The following is a 22,960-nucleotide window of genomic DNA, read 5'->3' on the forward strand; positions in this document are numbered from 1 at the left end:
TATCGGTACTTCGTTCGAAGTTTATTGCTTCTTCGTTGAAAATGCGTGTAGCTAACAGTCTACTACTTGGTAGCGGTATGAAGCCTGAAACCATCCGGTACACCGTTCTGCAAATGCTCTAAAGGGGCGTGAAGCCTCATTTGAGCGATGATGTAGCTAGCTAGCTAGTAAGCGTCTTGTGGATGGATTAAAGTTATATTCAATAATTTACATTAATGTTCTTTTACCACTAACGTTAGATATTAAATTTAGCTACACGGCTGAAAGGGGAGCATATTAGCATCAAGTAGATTAGTTTTGTTGTTAGGGTTCCACGAGCGTTAGCTTCTCTGTTGCTAGCTAGATCTCGCGAGAGCAAAGTTAATTTTCTCCTGATGTGTCAGTCTGAAAAATGGCATTTTAGTGTCAAAATGTTCTGTAGAGTAATGTGGCCTTGTGAAAAATGTGTCCAATATTTACTTTGGTGACTATAGGACGAAAGAATGCGCTCATAATCTCTGTTCACGTTCACTTCTCCCATTGGTGAATACACTCAGGACCTGCCGCTAGTCTCCTAAAAGGAGTGGCGTGGTTGGGAGCGCCTGGGTTCTAAACAGTCTCTGATATAATCAAAGCTTCTCTATAACTAAAATATAACGTTAGCTTGTATGAAACGTAAATTGTACAAACTTCCTTTCTACTAAATGGCTGACCTTGTAAGCTGTTACAGATTCTCAAATCTACTAATGTTACTCACTTAAATTAGTAGCATGCACTTTAACAAAAGAAGTTTAGTTTTTAGCTTAGTGAAGAACTAAACATAAATGTATCACAAAGTGTACTGGGGCTGAGGGGATATAATTAGTTTTTCAAGTATCTGACATAGTTATAAACCCAAATTACAAATTATACAAATTAAAGAGTGTAGTCCTGATGGTGGCTAGAAGAAACATTTAGCTAGGGGTTACAAAGAGTGATTACAATTCTTTCTGAGGAGGACATACATGTCAAAGAAATTGAATATGGGTATAGCCAATGGTTTTTTATATATATATATATATATATATATATATATATATATATATATATATATATATATATATATATATATATATATATATATATATATATATATATATATATATTAAAACCCACACACACATTTCAACCTCATGGTGGTGCTACATAAAACAGTTAGCACTATCACCAATGTCCATAGGATTCATTCTGTAAGGACTAGCATTCATTCATGTTTTTATGGATTACCTCTCCAGGCACACGCTGTGGTGATTTCGGGAACAGAGTTGGCTGGTCAGCTCCACAGAGAAATCCAGCGTGATGTGGAAGAAGAGCGCTGGTAGCTCAGGGCAACATGAGACCCCACCTAGGAGTTGTCTTGGTGGGGGCGAGCCCAACCAGTCGTACTTATGTTAGGAACAAGACCCGGGCAGCTAGCATCCTGGGTATGAGCATTCGTGCATTGCTGAACACATCTCCCATTTTCAGGCATGCATGTACATATATACACATGGATAAACACATTTTTCATAAGCAAAATAAATGTAGTGTGTGAAGTCACGCAACTGCAAACAAACATGTGCATGGCTACATGAACATGGAGTGTGTGTGTGTGTGTGTGTGTGTGTGTGTGTGTGTGTGTGTGTGTGTGTGTGTGTGTGTGTGTGTGTGTGTGTGTGTGTGTGTGTGTGTGTGTGTGTGTGTGTGTGTGTGTGATATGTATGTGCTCTCCAGGTATTTCCAGTGACACAGTGGGGTGCGTGGTTCGGTCTCCCAGGAGGGAGTTGCTGGGGTTGATTGACAAGAGCACCAAATGACGTGACTGGAGGGTCAGCCGGATTGTTGGGTGCAGCTGCCACTTCCGGTAAACACAGGAGCCACAGCTGCACATGAGTTTTTCTCACTGACATCAAAGTTAAACAAAAGAGCTGTACAGTGTACAACTGTACAGTTCAATTTGCAGTGATTGCATCTATATAATTCTTCCCTAACGAAGCTATATGACAATTGGACGAAGGTGGGCTTCAGTTAAATAAGTAAACTTCCATTATAGTAATGTTTGGTTTATTAAACTTGATTTTTATTTTTATTTGAATGTATGAGTGAAGTTTCTTGCCTTTTGAATTGCCTGACCTTACCCTAATATATGTAATATCATTAAGTATCTGTCTTACTCCCTCTCTTCTTTAGAGCACATCAATGAGCCGAGCAGTATGTAATGCCATCGCTCAGAGAATTCAATGGGCCGGCTTCCATATTGTGAATATCGGTAAGCTGTGTCTAGACCAGAGATCCATGGTGCCTGCCACACTGCAGCTGTCTGGGAGATCATCAAAGAGCAGGTAAACCACAAAAATTTCAGCTCCATTATTCATTTTTAACTCCATTTCTAATGCTGTTGTGTTATGTGCACAACAGCATGTGTTAATGTTGTTCGCTTTCTTATGCCTCTGAGACAGCCATGGCCGAGACATAACCCACATAACTCAAGAATTCATATGCCAATTATGACAACATTTCACACAAATGTCTAATAGGATAACATGATGAAGTGATGGCATTTCACACCACAATGTCACCTTCAGTGTGACATCATAATGTTCTGCAAAACACTTTCCTGGCCATTATTCAATGCCATAACTCAGAAACAGAATGGGATATTGTGACCATGTTTCACATTTGGTCAGATACTGAACTGGTGACACTAATCTCGGTTGCCTACTGTATAGATCTTTTTGTGCTGTCGGGTTTAAAATGTGTGTGAAGCATCCACGTTTCACCCAACAACACATAATACCTTTTTTTTATTAAATTCCTTCAAAGTCTTCACTATATTATTATATGAGTCTTGACTTGCCTGGTTGGCAGAGGGCAACGCGCTGGTGCGTAATTCTAGTTTTTTTTAAATTTATTTTTTTAACTGCTGCAAACAATCTATTGAAGGACTTGAATATTAGTATTCCTGAAGGTTGTATTTAGTGCAACCTATTACTATTATTAATTAAAATTTTTATCAATCTTGATATAGTCTAGCTCAACGAGTTTACATTTCTAGGATGAAGCCTGAAATCCAACTCATTCCTCCCGTCTTGCTTTCTCCGCTATTGGGGCTTAGGTCGGTTGTGAATGGTTTACAGAAATACAAACAAGCCAGAGCGTTTTTTTTTTCCCCTATCCCAGAATAGATAGGTGGTACTCCAGCGCTGACACAGCCCTGTGGAGACAGGTCTGGCAATGCAAGACTAATCTTGATATTACCTAATAGAAGCACATTCAATTTGTTACTTTAGGTAAATTAATTACTGTGCTCGCTGCATTGTCATCCCTGTTGGGGGGATGATCATCCTGTCCTTTCATGTGTGGCTCAGTAGATGGCGCCTGACAATCATTTTCCGACCTGCACTTCAAATCTGTCTACTGTTTAAAGGCACTGGACCACTCAGTCAGCTTTTTGACCAAGTAAGAATGTAAATATTCTGCCATATTAAGAATTTTGTTTGAGTGTGCTGTGCCAAAATGTAATGTAGTTGCTCTTTTTCACAAACTCAGATTTACTTGTATAATGAGTTGCAAAAATATTGTTCAAAGTTTCCAATCGGCATGAAATGATAATTACTTAAAATAAGACGCATCGCTCTTCAAAGAGCAGGCTGGGTTAATTAAATTAATTAAAAAGACATCCTTTTCTCATGTTAAGACAAGGAACTCAGTCATGCTACATGATGATTTTGATTCTGACTGAACTGACTGTACTTGGAGAGGTCGTGCAAGAATTAAGAAATGTTACATGAAAAACATATTTTTTCCGAGCCAGAAAGCAGGGATAAACAGTCCGTGAGAGCGTGTGGGAGAGTCCTTGACAATGTTGGAGGCTTTTTTTGGATGAAGTGTTTATGATGATGATCATGATGCTATTAATGATAAGTGCCCTATACTCTATGAAGAAGTGAGAGACCCTGTTTTCACTATCAGCTACTATCTATTAGCACATTTTTGCAATTCCCATACCAGACTGTGTTGAAGCTGCTTAGGATGCTTTCTGCTGTCCCTTTTTAAGAATTTGTTGAGGATGAGACGGGGTACCGTAGGTTTATTTCTCCTTCTATCTCCGCACTACATGGACGCACTACTGGGCTTTTGGGGCAGGGAGGACTAGAGGTAGTATTGACTGTCAGGTTGAGATAGTTTGTGGAAACAAAAATAGAGTAAGCGAAACTGTGTGTGTGTGTGTGTGTGTGTGTGTGTGTGTGTGTGTGTGGTGTGTGTGTGTGTGTGTGTGTGTGTGTGTGTGTGTATGTGTATGTGTTGTGTGTATGTGTGGTGTGTGTATATATATATATATATATATATATATACCACACAACACACATAAAAAAGCCCTCAAATTATTGGCACCCCTGTTTAAGATGGGGTCATGGACTTCTAAAAATTCTCCTTTTTTTTTAAACAACATAGAACTCAAATGCAAAAAAGAAAAATCCAACCTTTTATTTAAGTACATTACTTTGGTGGTAAAAATAAATAAATGCGCATTAAGAAAAGAAAACTTGAAATCATGTGTGCCACAATTATTGGCACCCTAACAATTCCGGCTGAAAAAGTATAATAGATTTTTTTTTTTAATATATTTTTTCTGTAGTTGCTAAAGTTGGTCAGGGTATCTAGGAACTTTTAAATAGTAATTCATGACTTCCCTGTTTCCCTGGGGTATAAATATGACGTGACACAGAGTCCTAATTCTCTTACCCATTTGTCAACATGGCAAAGACAAGAGAACACACAATTCAAGTAAGGCAGATGTGTGTAGAGCCTTAAGTAGAGTCAGGCAATGGCTACAAGAAAATAGCCACTTCGCCTTAACTTGCTCGTATCTACAGTCAGAGGAATCATTAAGAAGTTTAAAACAACTGGAACAGTGACAAACAAGGCTGGAAGAGGTCCCAAGTTTATCTTGCCACAACGCACAGTGAGGAGGATGGTAAGAGAAGTAAAAAAAGTCCTAAGCTCACTGTCACAGAATTGCATCAAAGAGAGTGGCATCTTGCGGTCCGAGTCTCAAAAAAACATCAGGCAGCTCTCTACATGCCAACAAGCTGTTTGGGAGGCATGCAAGGAAAAAGCCTTTTCTCACTAACACTCCTCAAACGTAAGCGTCTGAGGTTTGCTAAGCGTCACTGGGACTTCAACTGGGATTGTGTGCTTTGGTTAGATGAGACTAAGATTGAGCTTTTGGCAACAAACACTCTAAGTGGGTCTGGCGTTAAAACAAAAGATGAGTATGCGAAGCGCACCTTCACCACCGTGAAGTATGGTGGAGGATCTGTGATGCTTTGGGGCTGTTTCTCTTCCAAAGGGCCCTGGGAACCTTGTTACGGGTGCATGGCATCTGTGCTTTGAACTACCCATTTCATTAACCTTGGCCTTTCTTCACCAGCTGAGATCGTTCATCCACTGGTCTTTTAGCGATACTCATTCTCCCCATGTGGCTCTACACTGGTTCGCGTCCCTCGTCCTCCTGGCCTCTCGTGCCTCGCTGCTGTGGGGTGGCTAGAGGAGGGGTACATGAGAGAGGACCACCACTCCTGGTTCTATTATGGTGCAAACTCCAGAATAATGTCTTAAAGATCCCTTTCCTCTCTCTGTGTCCCTCTTCTTTTCTTGTGAAAATGTTATAGGGGTTGTGCTGTCTTCTTGGGGGGTTGTACGTATTACATCAGGGGTGCCACTCATTATAGGTATGTTTTCCTGATTTTCATCTTCTTGATTTTCATGCACCATTAGATTGAATTTTCTCCATTTACATTCTATATTCCTCCTTTCCATATTATGGCTTCTCCATATTTCTCCATATACCACCATTCCTACCATACCACACACACACACACACACCCCCCATTGCTGTGTCCAGTTATCGTCCATGTGTCTCATTTCTGCTCCGTGCCTCCGTTTTCCGTTTCTCAGTTGTCCTTCGTCCTGTGTGTGTGTAGTGTGTGCTGTGCTGTCTCCATCCTTGTGTAGTTATCCGTTCCTGTCTCTCGTTTCGTTCTTTTCCTCTTTTCCTCTTCCTCCTTGGTCGTGTGTCCTTGTGTGTGGTCCACGCTGTCTGTGTGTGTGTGTGTCTTTTGTGTTATCCTTGTTCTGTCCTTCCATGCCTTCTGTGTCCTGTCCGTGTGTGTGTCTCTCCATGTCCTCCTTCATGCATGTGTGCTGCTGTGCCTGTCGTGTCCTGTTGTCTTTTTCTGTGCTGTGTGTGTGTGTGTGTGTGTGTGTGCTGTGTGTGTGTGTCTCGTGTGTGTGTCTCTCTCTGTGTGTCTGTGTGTGTGTGTGTGTGTCTCTCTGTGCTCTGTGCCTGTGTGTGTCTGTGTGTGTCTCTCTCTCTCTCTCTGTGTGTGCATGTGTATATATATATGTGTGTGATATGTGTGTGTGTATGCATGTGTATGTGTGTGATATGTGTGTGTATATATATGTGTGTGTGTGATGTGTATGTAGTGTGTAGGTATATATATATATATATATATATATATATATATATGTATATATATATATATATATACTCTCTCTCTCTCTCCTTTCTCTCTCCCTCTAAATATATATATATATATGTGTGTGTGTGTGTATATATATATATATATGTATATATATATGTGTATATATATATATGTATGTGTGTATATGTATGTGTATATATATATGTATGTGTGTATATGTATGTATATATATATATGTGTATGTATGTATGTATGTATGTATGTATATATATGTGTGTATATATATATATGTGTGTGTATATGTATATATATGTATGTGTGTGTGTGTGTGTGTGTGTGTGTGTGTGTGTGTGTGTGTGTGTGTGTGTGTGTATATATGTGTGTGTGTGTATATATATGTATATGTGTGTGTATATATATTATATACAACATTCATATATTTAATATAAACTAATGTATCAGTCTAATTTATACATACCTCTCCTCCCACTGTCAATTACTTTAATGACTATTGGTGTCTGCTGACAATAATTGTCACTGGCGCGACAATGTGGTGCCAGGCTGTGGTGCAGCCAGAAGAAAAACTTCCCTCCACATGCCTGTTGTATCAGTCAAAGGTGAAATACTGCCCCGGGCTCTCTGTGATGTTTTTGTTAAAGTTCAGTATTTTGTGTTTTTCAAACAGTTGTGCTCCTTGTACGCTGAAGTTCGCGATTTTCCCCTTAAAAATATGTTTGCAGGTATTGAGACGGTGGGGAAGAATGTGCTGGTCGCTGGTCGCTCCAAAAATGTTGGAATGCCCATCGCAATGTTGCTGCACACTGATCGCAAGCATGAACGCCCCGGAGGTAAGTGCGTTTGTATCTATGGGCGTGCGCATGAACGCATGCTTATCTTTGCCTGTGCAGGTAAGTCAGCATTGTAATGAGTGCTGCTCTTTGTATGCAAATTATATTGCACCATCTTGGCTTTCCCTGAAAGATATTTGATGTTTTCGTCGTCAGGATGTGACCAATAATTGAAGGGCTTTAATGACTCCTCACCTTTTTAATCAAACAATAAATACTGATGCACATCCTGCCAGAGGAGTTCCAAGAGGAAAAAAAACAGAAACCGTGAAGGAAGAGTACAGACAGGGCGAGACTTTGGGCAGACGGATTAACTGTCCTTTTATGGGTATAGGAAGAAGGGAGGGGACTTGGAAGGTATTGCATGGGATTTGCTTTTTGATGAAGCAACAAGATATGTTTGACCTGTCAAAGTATAGCAGAAAGGAGTGGGTAACCTAATAAAAGTGATCTTGCACATCAGACCTTTATCAGACATAAAGGTCATTAGACTGAAACACTGTCATCACTTATACCCCTTTCACGCCAATGGCTCAATCAGGGTTATACCTAGGTCAACTGTATGTTTGAATAGTAACCCTCCCCGATCTACTCTGCTTCGCGACCCAGGTCGCCAGGTGTGTTTGATCAGGGTAGACTAGGGTCGATTTCAATGTGAATTGTGCACAACCTGGGTCGCTAACAGCCGGGGAGGGACAAATTATGTGATTGGTTGGAAATAACTGTGGGGCAGTCGTCACAGGTCGCCGCTTATGTTCGCCGCACACTTTGATAAAACAACAACATACATTTTGTCTCACTTTACGCTGAGTTTTCACCATATAATGTATAAAACTAGGATAATTACAGGCATCTTCAACAACAGCAGAGTGGAGTGGTTCAATTCCTTTCTGAGAACAGTCGCTGACAGGGAGTGCCCGGATGTTCAGTCTTTTTTTAAAATGAGTCATGAAGCCAACAGCAAAGCCCAACTTTCCTTTTTTTTTTTTTTTTTAATCCAACAAAGAGAAATGTTCCTCCCTCGTCTTAAAACAGTCAAAAATGTATCCTAAAGCAACCTACTTCCTTATCCAGCTGCTGAAATAAATATGCAGAGCTGAGAAATCATCTGAGAAGTGTTTGATGGTTATTTATTTGTACTTTAGAACGTAATCTCTGCGAAACAATCATGAAGTAAGCCTTATTCATCTCTCCCTACTGTACAATGACTACAAGTAGCTACAAAACATTTAAGTTCTTGTGGTACACAGATGGACTGGAGTATGTGATGTTAGCTGTTCACTGAATATGATGTGAAAGCCCCGCCCATTTCTAGCACTTAAGGTAATTGTTATGCGTTGACCCAGGTGATCTCTGAATTGTCATGACCAGGGATATACCCATGTAGACTGGCTTGGTTTGAATTTCCAAAAGGAGGGTTGAACCCTGATCAGACAACCTTAGCCCAACCCTGGTAGGTGGTGTGAAAGAAGTATTAGTGGGCTGCGTCATAGTTTTGGGTTGCTTTGCTGGTGAAAGTGTTGGAACTAGACTAAGTCCATGGTGGTCTCAAATGACTTGGCTACGAAGTGCTTCTGATACATGCCGTTCAAACTAGAACACCTCTTTTAAAGGAATATTTCACCGCTGGAAAGCTGAATATATCTTTAAATTGGGTCACTTATGTAGTAGAAATGTGAAGAAAAAATTGAAATTGGTGCCTTCTAGGCCGAGAAAAGCCAGAAAATGTGTTTTGGTCTTATATGGATGAAAAACACCAAATCCCAGAATGCACCTGCTTCGTTGCTTTGAGTCCACTCCCAAGCCGACCGCGCCCGCTTGACAGACCGACAGAGGCATTCAACTCAACTCAAGCGTGTTTTATTGTCATTTCAACCATATACACGAAACAACGTTTCATCGTGACTCAAGTGGTGTTACACATTTAACATATATAAAAACGACATTATATAAAAACGACATACGAAACAGGCTACATTTAGTACACGCACTTTATAGGCTCCGTAAAGTTCAGCTAATGCATACTAGCATTAGCGCTTGGTGGGCTGTAAACACAGAGCATAAACACAGCCGTGAATTAGTGTGTAATGTAGAATGGTCGGCATTTAACAGTCACAAACTCCACCAGCAGTTAGCAGTTAAATGGATACAAATCACCACATTTCGCGCCACTCGGTGTTAACACAGCCCACCTCTTTTACCTGGCGACAAAGCATCTCTAGCTCGGAGGGCGAGCAGGCCTGGTAGCTGGACAGTCCGGTTACACTATTCAGGCATGTTTCCACAACAAAAACACAACGGTCTCTGAACTCACGTTGGGGGTTTCGTTGAAGTTGGATGTAGTCCAGTTTGTGGTCTAAATGAGCGGACACTTGCAAGCAGGATCCGTAAAGTTCAGCTAACGCATACTAGCATTGGTGTAGCTAAACACGGAGTATAAACACAGGCGTGAATTAGCGTGGAATGTCGAATGGTCGGCATTTAACAGTCACAAGCTCCACCAGCAGTTAGCAGTAGCTAGTTGGATTTTATTTCTACACCAGTCCGTTTAACACAGCCCACCTCCACGGGCCGGCGAGAGCAGCCTGGTAGCTGGATAGTCCCGGTTCCGGTACACTGTTGTTCAGGCATGTTTCCACAACAACAAAAACACCTTCCACCTAGCCGATGAGGATGTCCCCTAGCCGGCTAGCGGCATTGAGCGACACCGCTGGTCTCCGTGCAGGCGAAGCTCACGTAGTGTGCCGAGTATTGCGTCTGTAATAACGTTTCCTCCATATTCTCCGATCTGTACCGATGTATCCCGGTGGTACACACATCCGGTAGTTTGAATGCAGATAATTGTTGTAAATGTTTTCTGCTGAAAACCGAAAGCCTGTTTAGCGAAGATTCAAGATGGCTGACAGTCGTTTCATTCGGAATACCTCGCCGGCCACTCGGCAGTCCAACCCCTGTGTTTGTAAACAAAAAAACAACGGAAGTAGATCCTACTACTGGCTGTAGTCCTTTGCCTCTGGCCCAAAAATCTTCCAATGACGCAAAAATCGTCATTTTACGTCATCGGAAGATTTTTTCCAGGCCCCAAATGCAGAAATCTCTCGTCTCAGGGGGACATGAGGGAGGGAGGCACGGTCATTCAGAAATACTATCGGGTTTCTACTGATACAAAGCTGAATGCTAAATCGGTGAAGTATCCCTTTAAGTTACCGAGCATGTCTGGCAGAGAATAAAGAGGAAGAGATGAACACTGTAGTGCAACAGATCATACACATCATCATACACATCATTTACATTTCTGGAACATTGCTCTGATAATTCTAGTCTTTTGTTTATGTATTTTTCTTTTCTCAATGTGGCATTTCCACATTGTTTAATTCTCAACAGTAGAGACAGACAAAAAAAGGAGAGAACAGGTTGAAATATCAATATGAATATTGCTCCTTGGCTGGAATTGAACTAGGGATTTTGTGGTCTTTAGGTCTTATATGTAATGTATCATAGACTGGTGGGCCAGTCTATTAAAGGATTTAAAGGAACTTATCTGACCTAAAACAAAAAACCTGTTCCATTAAAATCCTTCGACTTGCACTGATTAATCTTATAAGCTTGTACACACTGAGTATCCAGGGTCCCTTTGAAGCTATTACATACCTTTTTAGATTTTAATATTAATGCAAAGCCAGTTGTCAACACACCAAGTTTACTTAGATAATATCTGAGAGCCATGTTTTTACTCCGACCTTCCATTATGCATTTTATTGAACTTGCATTTTTATGTATGGTTTCAATCCTTATTTGCATTTTATATCAGATTGTGTCACTGAAGAAGAATGTTGTGCACGTTGGAAACTTGGGCTGTTACTCTACTATTCCTTGAAAGAAAAGGCTAAAGTGAACCAATGACAAGGTTTTAAAGCTGATGAAGCTAAAAACCAGCACCCGGTATAACTGTGGCAAATACGCCCTGCTAAATTTCAATATAAGGAGTTTAGTTTAAGGAGTTCAATTTCTCTCTCTTTCACTCTCACTCTCACTCTCACTCTCTCTCTCACACACACACACACACACACACACACACACACACACACACACACACACACACACACACACACACACACACACACACACACACACACCTCATAAGGAATGCATCCTGGATGTTTGATGTGCTGTGACTTGCCTCTTTCCCTCTCATTCTTAACTTCTTTGAAGCCCTGTGACTATGCAGGATGTCGTTGACTATTTTAGATAAAGATTAGGATTACTATCATCATGTTCCTTTCCTTCATTGTGTAATGTACCACCTGTCGTGTGGGTCACTGAAGAATGAATCACTGCTTTGATGAGTTTAAAGAGAATTTCATGATCAAGATTAATCTAATAAACATGGTAATAATAAGCAGGCTACTGTATTTTTTATATTTAACAAGTGCGTACACACTCTTTCTCTAGTCTTAGTCTTACCCCTAGTGCTACTGAGCCAATGTCAATAGTTTACATTTCATGTGCTATGGTTTTTGAGATATCCTCCTCTGAAACTCTACAAAGGAGGTAAATGTTGTACCGCTCGCAGCACTAAGAAATTACATACCATGGCCAAAAGCTGTTTGCTTCTACTTTTCCAAGCTTAAAAACTCAGACTATTTTCTTTTTTATAGTGTAGCATGCTTCTCTGACTTTTTATTGTGGAGTGAATGTGTGCTGTGTGATCGATCAGTCACTGTTATCTACTGAGCTAAGTCAGACAGATGCATATAATAAAACTAAACTAAAACTATTAAACTTTTTTATTAACTTTTTTGCCCACAATTGCATAAACTGACAAATCAAATAATGCAGTTGTCTTAAGCACCAAGATGCATAAATAGATGCAGGTTTCATGTAGTCCATGTGAAATATTCATCAACCAATCAATAACTTCAGGTACATTGGTGATGGGCCGGACTTATTAAATAAGGCTTTCTTTTGTGTGTGATATAGTACCTCTGCTCTTTTCCCCTGAAGGTTAATGCTATATTTCAAGTATACGTTAGCAGGGGTGGTCTTTATTCTAGGCACACCTCAGGAAACCCTAAAAAAAACATGTCAGTCAGGATATCTGTCACTGTCCGCATTGTTGCTTTAATAAGTAGTTCCACTACTATATAGGTACCTGTCTAATGTATATGAGAGCATGTTTTGTGTTGCATGAGAGTATGTGTTGAGAGATAATTATTTTCTGTATTTTGTGTTGCCTTTGTAAAGCTGTGGAATGGACAGAGTCCAAAACAAATTTCCCTTCGGGGACAAAGTATATCTTATCCAAAAGAGACTTGTTCCAAGATCGGTTGAGTTTTTTGATATATAAGCTTTCTCTGTTTTATGTAATTGACAGATGTGAAATGTAATCCTGGCAGAAATCTGTTCCCTCTCAGGTGATGCCACAGTGACCATTGCCCACAGATGTACACCCAAAGAACAGCTGAAGGAGCTAACCAGCCTGGCTGACATAATCATTGCAGCTGCAGGTAATTACACCCCAGACACCATTAAGACGCATGCCTGTCTATTCATTTATAGTTTTTAAAAAATGATTACCAAAGTGACATATCTGATACAGAGCCAAGTCTTTCAAGTTGATTAATAGTACAAAATAATGCAGAGGTTTTCACAACATATCAGTCAGTTTTAGGGCTGCTAAACATTTTTTTTTTATTATCAAGTTTATTTTTTAAACATGTCTTTTGATTTTTACAAAAACAAATGTCTCATTTTCACATTAAGTTGCAGTGTGACAGTCCGGTGCATACAGGATGCATGGCAATGTCCGTTATATTTGCCTGTTGTACTGTAAGCCAGGGATTTTCAACAGGGGGTCCAGGACCCCTAGGGGGTCCTAAGAGTCAATGCATTGGGGGCTCCAAATTATTGTTATTATAATCTAATCAAAATTATAATCTATTGGATTCATGTTAAGACTTCTTAATTTTTGAAAAAACTTTCAAAAATTAAGAAGTCTTAACATGAATCCAATAGGGGTGGGAATCACCAGAGGCCTCACAATACCATATCATCATGATACTTATTTTACCATACGATATTATTGCGATTTTAAACATATTGCAATATTCTGCGATATTTTGCAATTTTTCTACCTTTTTTTTTTCAACTCACATTTTTCCCAATTTCAAATTGTGTCCCCAAAAGGAAACATTGTCAACATCTGTTTTATTTAAAAAGATGAATGTCTCTGTTTGTTCATCTCGCTTTAATTTTATTGCTGCAAAATGGGATTGTCAAGTGGACAAACTGACCATATATATATATATATATATATATATATATATATATATATATATATATATATATATATATATATATATATATATATATTATTTATTATTATTATTATTATTATTATTATTATTATTATTATTATTATTATTATTATTAATAATAATAATAATAATAATAATAATAATAATAATAATAATAATAATAATAATAATAATAATAATAGATACTTGGCATCTGTGTGTCGATACAGTACTTTTTTTCTTTTTTTATCCCCCACCCCTAGAATCCAACATATTATTAGCGAATACAAATCCCCACTGCTTACTGGCCTATAGGAAAGTTAGTCACTAAGGCCATCAACAGATTAGTTCATTAGTTTTATGCTTCTGCGTCAACTCCATGCCGTAGCTACGCTGTCGCTCCTACGATGTCGTGACCCTTTTGGAGGTCTGCGTCGGGGTTGCTTTGCATCGCGGTGCATTTCACCGCCATAACGCTAGGGGGTGATAAGTCTGAGGCTGTTTGCGAGGTGTCTGCCAGCCAGTTTGTTATGTTAGCAAGCAAACTTTAGCACAACTGCCCACAAAGTACTGCTTGCTGGCGAAGTGCTAATTTCAAAACGTTACTGACATATAGACACTTTACAAACGGATAACCCCGTCACTGTAACCAAAACATGTCTGAGTTTATTTGCAAAGCTGATGTCAGTGAACTAGCATGTTGCTACTCCCCGCAGTAGGCTACTTGAAACACCGACTATCAACACACAGGACGAGTTGACCAATCACAGTCCTTGCGGTCTGCGTCGCCTTGATGCGGAGTTTCAAATTTTTGGAGGTGCACGTTGAGCTACAGCGGAGGGCTCAGAGGGGGTTCGCGGCGACGCAGAGGGGTCTGCAGGGGTACGCCGTCGATTCGATGCAGAAGCATAAATCAGCCTTGGATTCACTGTGCCACATGTAGGTTTAACATTAAAACTTGATTTTTTAAAATCATGCCAACAATTATTATGCTATTTGAATAGCTTGGTATTCTATGTAAAAAAGGTCTGTATAAAGGCTTTAGGCCGCTCTACATGTTAATGTAGGCCCAGTTTACTATGCAGTACTACTATGTAGTAGGGGGTCCCTGCTCCATCTCTCTTTCAGTTAAGGGGTCCTTGGCTTAAAAAAGGTTGAAGACCCCTGCTGTAAGCACAACTACAAGATATTAGGTCAAAGATGAACCACGTAATGCAAAATCGAATGGACATTTGTCTCAGTAATAACTTTATTGTTCATCTTTGTCTTCACTTTCTAATAACTGGATTAGCTAATAATGCGTAATGTTGTTTTTCCCTTAAAGGACCATACTTTTCTATTAATTACAATTTTGCTTTACAAATTAAACAAATTTTTACTTTATTCTGTTTTTATTATTATTGAAGCGGTTCCAGCTTCATATGTACCTAAAACCAGTGTCAGATGCTGTTTCATTATGTTGGAGAGCCAAAGAGGGAATTATGTGGCCTGGTAACGCAACGAGAAGGACACACTGTGAAAGTGCTTACCAGCCCTTACTTGAAGTGATCACGTCAAAATTGAGAAAGTTTCATTATATTTACCTACAACTCTGTTCCAACTGCGGTCACAGATTACAGTTTTTCTGAGAACATTAGTGATTTGTGGCAGATGGAATGTGAGACAATCGGTCAATGCAGGGCAGGAGTATCTGTCGAAAGACTCTTAAGTATGTCTTAGGGGGTGCCATTTTGTACTACCTTTCTAATACATAGGAGGATGTTTCTGAGCCTAAATGTGAGTTTTGATTTTTGGAAATAAGAAACTGCATTCACGCTGCACTGTATGATTAAGTGAATTCTAGCCCTCCCCTGTACAACTGTCAAAAATGGTTTTCTTCTCTCTTCACGCATCTGGGTTTAATGGTTAGAATTGCTGTTAGTAGATAATTATCCAGGTATAGTTTAGGGTTAGTGTGTCGATGAGCTCCTCTGATGTCTGTGTGCTTTTCTTTAGTATTTTCTTTTCTTGGTACTTAATTGTTATTGGACTCTCTTGAGTAGCTGTAATTGCAGTATGAGGAATTCAAATTGACAGCTTTCTGGCAGCCATCATCAAAGTAGAGGGGTTATCAAAATAAATACACAATGCCTAATTATTTCCTTCCTCCTAGACAGTCAGCTATGGTATCGTCTGATTCTGCAATACTGACTTTTAACTCCAAGTTAAAGTAATAATTCGTCCTCAAGAACCTGTGATTAAAAGGTGATGGCAAGCAGAAAGGACTTGCTGTTTAGTCTACTGGAACCTGCAAAATGTGTATCTTTGTTCCAATATGGGCTCTTAAAATTGGTGTGGAGGTTGGAATAGGAAATCCAAATAATTTAAAATTATATTTTTGCTTACAAGGTGCATATTAAATTAATTTGTTTAATCAGAACACAGCAGCTCATTTCATCTGTATATATTCTTACTGGTCTGTATATAAAAGATCTGTTTATATGGTTCATATTACTATTATTACTCTTATTCTTATTTTTATTTTTTTTTATATATATATATATATATATATATATATATATTTATTGCTATTTAATGTGTATTTTTCTTATTTGTTGTGTGGCATTTGAGCTGCTGTAACAAGGGAATCCCCCAGTGTGGGATCAATAAAGCCGATTTTTATCTTATTTTTGCCAAGAGGCATAATGTGTCCACGGGCTGCACTGCTGTAGCTGTCATTCTCACTCCCATGTGATGGTGTAATTGAAATAGTTTTCTTAGAAGGAAGCCGTGTCATCTTCTAACTGTAAACCTCTTCTTGGTTCCTGTGTATAGGTGTTCCTGGGCTGATCACAGCAGATATGGTGAAAGAGGGGGCAGCCGTCATCGACGTGGGCATAAACCGCATCCAGGACCCAAACACAGGGAAACTCCGGCTCATCGGGGACGTGGACTTTGAGGGTAAATAATCAAAATAAATCCATTTCTGACTAATCAGAAATGGAGAGTTCTGTGAAATTGTGTTGTATATGGTGAATAAAGCTGCAACTTTTAAATAATTTTTAGCACCGCAGTAAAAACATTTTTTGTTCATAAGGGGCACAACAAAACCAATTGAAAAAAAATCTTGAGAAACAGGAACTTAAAGCTTTAATGCGTAACATTTTGATATTATTGAACGTCCGTTACGTTCAAGCCATTGCCAAATGAGTTGCTACAAAGCTAATTAGTACTATCAGCTCCACACAGCTCTCTGTATTTCTCAGTATGACTATGTTCAGAAGATTGTGGCATCCGGTGATTTCACACGTAGAAGCTTGAGTGAAGATAATTACCTCTTCTGAAGAATCCATCATGTTTTTTTTTTTAATCCTCCGTGTCCTCCTTGGCTACTAGCAACTGCATGTAGGAGGGGTGGGGGCGCGTGCGCGATCACCTAAGGCTTGTATCATCTGGACGCGCCGACAGTTTTGTTGTCATTACTTAGAATTCCTCATGGGGGTGACAAAAACTACGCACTATAGCTTTAACTCTTTGTCAATTTGTTTGACTTTTTGTAGGAGTGAAGGAGAAGGCAGGTTTCATCACACCTGTTCCCGGAGGCGTGGGTCCGATGACCGTTGCAATGCTGATGAAGAACACTGTGACCGCTGCCAGAAATGCACTCATGCATTAAACACACTCCTTGAATGATATACAGTACAAACAGTGTATGCATACACACATATATACATCAGTTCATTTAGGTTTACACACACTTTACCAAACATCGAAGATACTTTCATTTAAAAATCCATGAGCTCAAGACTCCATACCTGCTGGGAAACTTACTTGATATGATACTTTGTCTATATTTTTTGATTTGTTCATTTATTTATTTAAGTTATTTATTTCAGAGTTCACTTTTTAAAAATTTAGATTAATATTTTTTCTACTGAAGTTGTTTTGGTTCTTTTTTTGAACATTCCAGATTCACTGGAAAATGATGATTAAATACAAATCAATGCTGTGCCAGTACTTCAATTTCTTAGTCTTTTTTTTCTGATTTACAGATGCCTTTTATTGATTGTGGCATTTTTCTGTCAACACTGTGGGGAGAGAGAGAAGTATGGCATGCAACAAAGGTCCTCAGCTGGAATTAAACCATGTGACATTTTGGACATGAGGTATTACATTAATTGCATCACATAGTTCTAAGCCTCATCGACATCGGATGTTAAGCTTTTGGGTTGCCAGGTTGTGGATAGTCCTCCAGCATGACCCTTGCATTGTCCTTTTAGCTAGCTTTATAATTCCTCTGAAAGACTCCTCTAATGCACTTAGTAAGCCTTTATTATTGGCAAGATTGTCTGCCATAATAACATAGCCTGTGGTTAGTTTTTAGTTTAGTAGATTAATTGTTCTGAACTATTGTACATTACTTGGAGAACAGTACAATAAAGGTAGCTAAAGAAAAGTGTCAAAGCAAACCAAAAGTTCTATACATTAGATGATTTATTGTTAATAAAGGTAGGAATTACAGCTCATAAAACCTTTGTAAAGGGCACCTTAGAAACTGGTAGTGAGATTGCAAAAAATTAAAGCTGCAAGCAGCGATGATCGCCCAGCATGTTGTGGGTACTGGCGGGACGCCTGTTGACATGGCCGTGCATTTGCACGATAATGGGACAGTACGCAGAGTACGGGGCGCTGTATTGCAACAACTTCCTGTTTCACAGCGTTACATTGTAATTTGACGCCTTGCCACGCCCACTATGCTTTTTATTTTCATTTATTGCAAATGGTCAAAAACATTCCAAAAATGCAATGTAAATTCAAAATGGCTGACTTCCTGTTGCATTTAGGATATGGGGGGGGGGGGGTTTTTTTTTTTTAAAAAATTTTTTTTTTTTTTTTTTTTTTTTTTTTTGGGGGGGGGTCGCCAAAATTGCAAGGGGCCCCCCCCCCCCCCCCCCCCTTTTTTTTTTTTACCACGTTTTTGCAAAGTTTCATAACTTTCAGAGCATGTTTAGGCTCTCAAAATTGCGATTCATTTAGACTATGAAAAAGAATAAACGGAGAAATTTCAATAGGGCCTTCGCCAACCGACGATGTCTTTGTTCGGGCCCTAATAAGAGCTTGCCAAATAACAACTAGATGCTAATTCATAGAGGCAGCCGCAAAAAAAAAATCTTGTAAAAACCTTCCTTCTGTAATCACCCCTCTGAAGAAATTGAGGCTTTCACAACACCCGTAATCGTCAATGAAGCAACCGCTCAAAACTGCAAAGGAGGCATTGAGTGAAACTATCAATCTGCCAAGGCATTGCGTGGGTTCAGAAACTTCCAAAGAAAATAACACCACATTTTAGAACCTTCTGGGCAAACACGTGCACACACCACCACCATCAGACTTTGCCTCTGCATGCAGAGAGTGCACATGAAAGAAAAGCTTTTTTTTTTTTTTTAATGCTCTTCAGTTCATTGATGATTGGCATTTTCAGTGGTTGGGAGCACAGTATATAAACTCTGTAAAAGCCTGGTGATGATCACACACAAGAAGTTGAGCTGAGAGCAACAGACACCACACCGACAGAAGACAAGATGGTTACACAAAGACAGAAATACCTGGGGAACGGTAAGTTTCTGGTTTGATCTGTGGGGTCAAATTTTAAAATGAGTCATATTAGGGGAGATTGTAGTTTGTTTAAATTAGTTGAAAGGTACTTTTATAATCCTTGATTATATCAATACTATTGAAATGTGGTGTTTTGGTGAATCTGGATTCATATTTTACTGTAATGTATCCTTAATCGTGTATTCCAGCCCTCCTCTCAGCAGTGGCAGCGCTGCTTCTTCTGACCACAGCAGGACAGTCGGCAATACTGCCCAACGAGCTCCAGACCACAGCAACTCCTGCTCTGTTAAACTCATCTCTGCTCACACAGCTCAACGACAGTAGGTGTCTTCAGTGGAGGCTGATTTTTGTGTCAATTGTGTTTTCATCACTGTTTAGGTAAAAAAAGTTATACATTTTTATTGTCAACACAAATTTTTAACTTGTGCACTTCAGATTAACGATCCATCTCTTGCAAAAATGGAGAAAAAAAAAAATCTGTGTGGGGAGCACTAGTCTCAATGGGGGCCCAGTTGTGCCACTCGGTAATCAATTGATTAATGAATCCATGAAATGATGAATGATTAACAGCAGTATAGTTCCCACCTGCTGACACAAGGAAAATTGCAAATGAATGATGCAATAATCACTCACTACTAAAATGTTTTATTTTTATTCAACAAATCACTTAGTCAATAAAGTCAATTTTTTGTTATTTCCATTTGATTTTAAACATGTTTTATTGATTGACCCTTGTTAATTGATTCATTAATTGATTCCCTTATCAATTAGTCAGTTGATTAAAAATGTTTTGTTAAAAAGTTGATAATTGATTACTAAGCTTCTCTCTCTCTCTCTCTCCCTCTCCCTCCCTCTCTGTCTTTGCAGGCAGTATGGAGAAACCTTGGGTTCTGGGCTTACACAGATCATGTAGAAGTGAACATGAAACATACTGTGAAAACGGTGGAGAGTGCATGTACCCCCAAGACAGCGACAAACCTTCATGCATGTAAGAAGTGTTCCAGCCCTGTTCACCCTGATGATGTTTGAGTTATGAGTAGAAACGCTGCTTTTTATCCACATGCACATGTTGGTTCGTGTTCAGCTTTGAAATGCACTCACATATTTGTCTGTTTGCTGTGCAGCTGCACGTCTTCTTACAGCGGGCCTCGCTGCCTGTTCTTCAACGATCGCACTCGCACTCTGCCTGAGTTAGAGCAAGTGATTGCCATCATCTTTGGGGTAGCCATGCTCATCATTGTCCTGGCCATCATTATTTTCTGCTTTGCCTATAAGAGGTGAGTATCCGCAGGCTTTCCCTTAACAATGCTGTACTTCTATGAAGGAATGGGAGCATGTAGGAGCGAGGGAAATATAGCTATAAAGCCTCAAAACATTTTTGATTAAAACATTTTAAATCCTCTCACTGTGGACATATTTTATAGGTCTCTCCCTGCTAAGTGGGACTCTCTGTAGTAAATCAGTCAAACATGTTCAAGAGCTCACTCATCAAGTCCTGACACATATGTCTACGTACTAAACAAAATGTAGAATTACCAGTGGTTTTTTTTTTTTCAGTCTTGTGGTTTACACTTTGATGAAATTATTTAAAAAAAAATATTTAAATTGGTAGCATTGGTTTATTTACATTTAGTTCAGATTTGGGGCATTTCACTGTGTGTGGAAATTGTTACCAAGAATAATAGAATAAGTTCTAATTCCGATGTTTTCTTTTCTTCAGGTGTATAAAATGGGCACCACAAATCAAACCTGCACCATCTGAGTTGTCAGTGTGACCCCTACAACTCATCTGTTCACCATCATCTTCTTCAGCGGCACCACCGTTTTTAATATTTATCAAACACAAGCCACAACATTTCCTCCTACTGTATAATCAGCAGCGTTGGAAAACGATTTAAAAAGCAATTAAGAGACTGTATGGACTTTTTTTTTTTTTTTCTTTATTGGACATTTGATGTGCATAAAGATGACCACTATTCAGTTTCAGTTTGTCATTCAAACAAGCGAGGAAAGACTAAACTGTGTTTATTTATGTTAAACGGAGTAAGATATTAATCACTTCATTGTCTGGTAAAGAATGAGGGAGAATGAATATGACTATTTATTGTAATATAGCAATTAACTTATTGAAAGTGTTCAATTTATTTAAAATGTAATAAATGTATTAAAATGTATGTGTTGCTGACATTACTGTGGTAAAAGATGAATAAACATACAAACACATTATTAACTTATTACTTAAGGAGATGGTAATTGTGTTAGTTATTAATTGATTATCTAATTGAGAGGCTCAACAAGCATTTCTTTTTTTGGCAGGAGATACTGTAGTTACCATTTTGGAATATAAAACTTCAGAATAAATATAGGAATAGAATAGTAACGTGTCTGTTACACATTATAGGTAACCAACTAATAATTAAAGATGGATTTATGCCTGTTTGAGTTTCATATTTTACTCCCTTAAAGAGTTAAAGATCCACAGACAAACTCAAAAGGAGCCTTTATTGACCCTTAAAGCCTCCCATAAATCCAAATAAATAACATTGTATCAAGTTTGTAAAGAAAATTTTTTGGGGCATTTTTAGGCCTTTATTGACAGGACAGCTGAAGAAATGAATGGGGGGAGAGGGGGGGAATGACACGCAGCAAAAGGCCGCAGGTCGGAGTCAAACCCCGGCCCGCTGTGTTGAGGAGTTAACCTCTATATATATGTGCGCCTGCTCTACCAACTGAGCTATCCGGGTGCCCACATTTTATCAAGTTAAGATGTGAAAAATATCAAACCATACCTGCGGGTTTTCTTTTTTTTTTTAAATCTTGTGCAATTTATTTTTCCCAGGGTAATTCCTTTTAAATTTGTTTCACCATGGGTCATTTCCTTTTAAATTCTTTTAGCATATGCATTGTTTTAATTGCTATTCTTTTTATTACCCGTAATTTATTTTTATTTTATAATATGGCACATGCAATCTCCTCTCCACCAAGTGGACAATCTCTAGTACATTGTTGTCATGTTATGTAGGCTACTGTCATGTATTGTATTGTATGTATTGTACTGTCTACTGTTACAAACTGATAGATTGATATGTGTTTGGATGCAGCTGTTGTCAGCACTTCTTACACAAAACTAATTTCAAGAAATTTCCTTTGGGACCATAACGTTTATCTCATCTTATAAAATGACATAAAACAGGTGTTCAGAGGAGGGGGATGAAACAATCATGTATTTTGGTCTATTCACTTGTTTAAGTTAATTATGAAGATGTTCTTAAAATAGAATAACATAGATATATAAAATATAGACCACCTTGACTAGCTACAACAGTAAAATGCTCCTTACATGTTTGTTGCATCAGTAATATTAACCCTTTAATATAATGTATTATACATCTCAGACAGTAGACATTCTGCTCTATAATAACTCATAATAATAGCTCCATAATAATTATATTTTTGCTGATAATTTTACGTTTTAGGCTAATTAATTTGGATTTTGAATCAAGGACTTTTACCTACTTGTAGCCTAATGGAGTATGTTTTACATTTTGGTAGGCCTACAACTACTTTTTCTTAGGAATCTGAATGCGTAGTAGGTTATCTGTTAAAGTACAAAATATGAGTAAATTTCCATCTGAATTTAAAGAAGTCCATCAGTGATAGAAGCAGCTCCTCCTTGTTTTTGGTTAAGACGGTGCCTTCAGGATCTGTCTTTTTATTTGTACTTTTGATGTGT

General features: G+C 38.7%; 2 protein-coding genes across 3 annotated transcripts in view; both read left to right on the top strand.

The window, feature by feature from the left end:
* Positions 1-17,628, top strand: part of mthfd2l (methylenetetrahydrofolate dehydrogenase (NADP+ dependent) 2 like) — a 22,788-nt gene extending 5,160 nt beyond the window's left edge. For both annotated transcript variants that reach the window (XM_039803935.1, XM_039803936.1), the window contains exons 5-8: positions 7,229-7,336; positions 12,751-12,843; positions 16,447-16,572; positions 17,172-17,628. In XM_039803935.1, coding sequence (XP_039659869.1) covers positions 7,229-7,336; positions 12,751-12,843; positions 16,447-16,572; positions 17,172-17,287 — 443 coding nt within the window. In that variant the 3' untranslated portion in view covers positions 17,288-17,628. The remainder of the gene's footprint in view (positions 1-7,228; positions 7,337-12,750; positions 12,844-16,446; positions 16,573-17,171) is intronic.
* Positions 17,629-19,132: 1,504 nt separating this feature from the next.
* On the top strand, positions 19,133-21,141 carry LOC120560091 (epigen-like). The gene is made up of 5 exons (XM_039802202.1): positions 19,133-19,227; positions 19,416-19,547; positions 20,095-20,215; positions 20,352-20,504; positions 20,948-21,141. Exons 1-5 carry the CDS (start codon positions 19,194-19,196, stop codon positions 21,000-21,002), a joined length of 495 nt encoding a protein of 164 aa, XP_039658136.1. The 5' UTR covers positions 19,133-19,193; the 3' UTR covers positions 21,003-21,141.
* Positions 21,142-22,960: the final 1,819 nt, after the last annotated feature.

The sequence above is a fragment of the Perca fluviatilis genome, chromosome 6 (assembly GCF_010015445.1).
Source record: "Perca fluviatilis chromosome 6, GENO_Pfluv_1.0, whole genome shotgun sequence".
Classification (NCBI taxonomy): Eukaryota; Metazoa; Chordata; class Actinopteri; order Perciformes; family Percidae; genus Perca; species Perca fluviatilis.

Excerpts from the sequence above, each read along its gene's own strand:
- LOC120560091 (XM_039802202.1), top strand. The coding sequence starts at position 19,194 with ATGGTTACACAAAGACAGAAATACCTGGGGAACG. Across the intron at positions 19,228-19,415 it reads ACAGAAATACCTGGGGAACG|CCCTCCTCTCAGCAGTGGCA; the intron begins GTAAGTTTCTGG and ends CGTGTATTCCAG. Across the intron at positions 20,216-20,351 it reads AGCGACAAACCTTCATGCAT|CTGCACGTCTTCTTACAGCG; the intron begins GTAAGAAGTGTT and ends TTTGCTGTGCAG.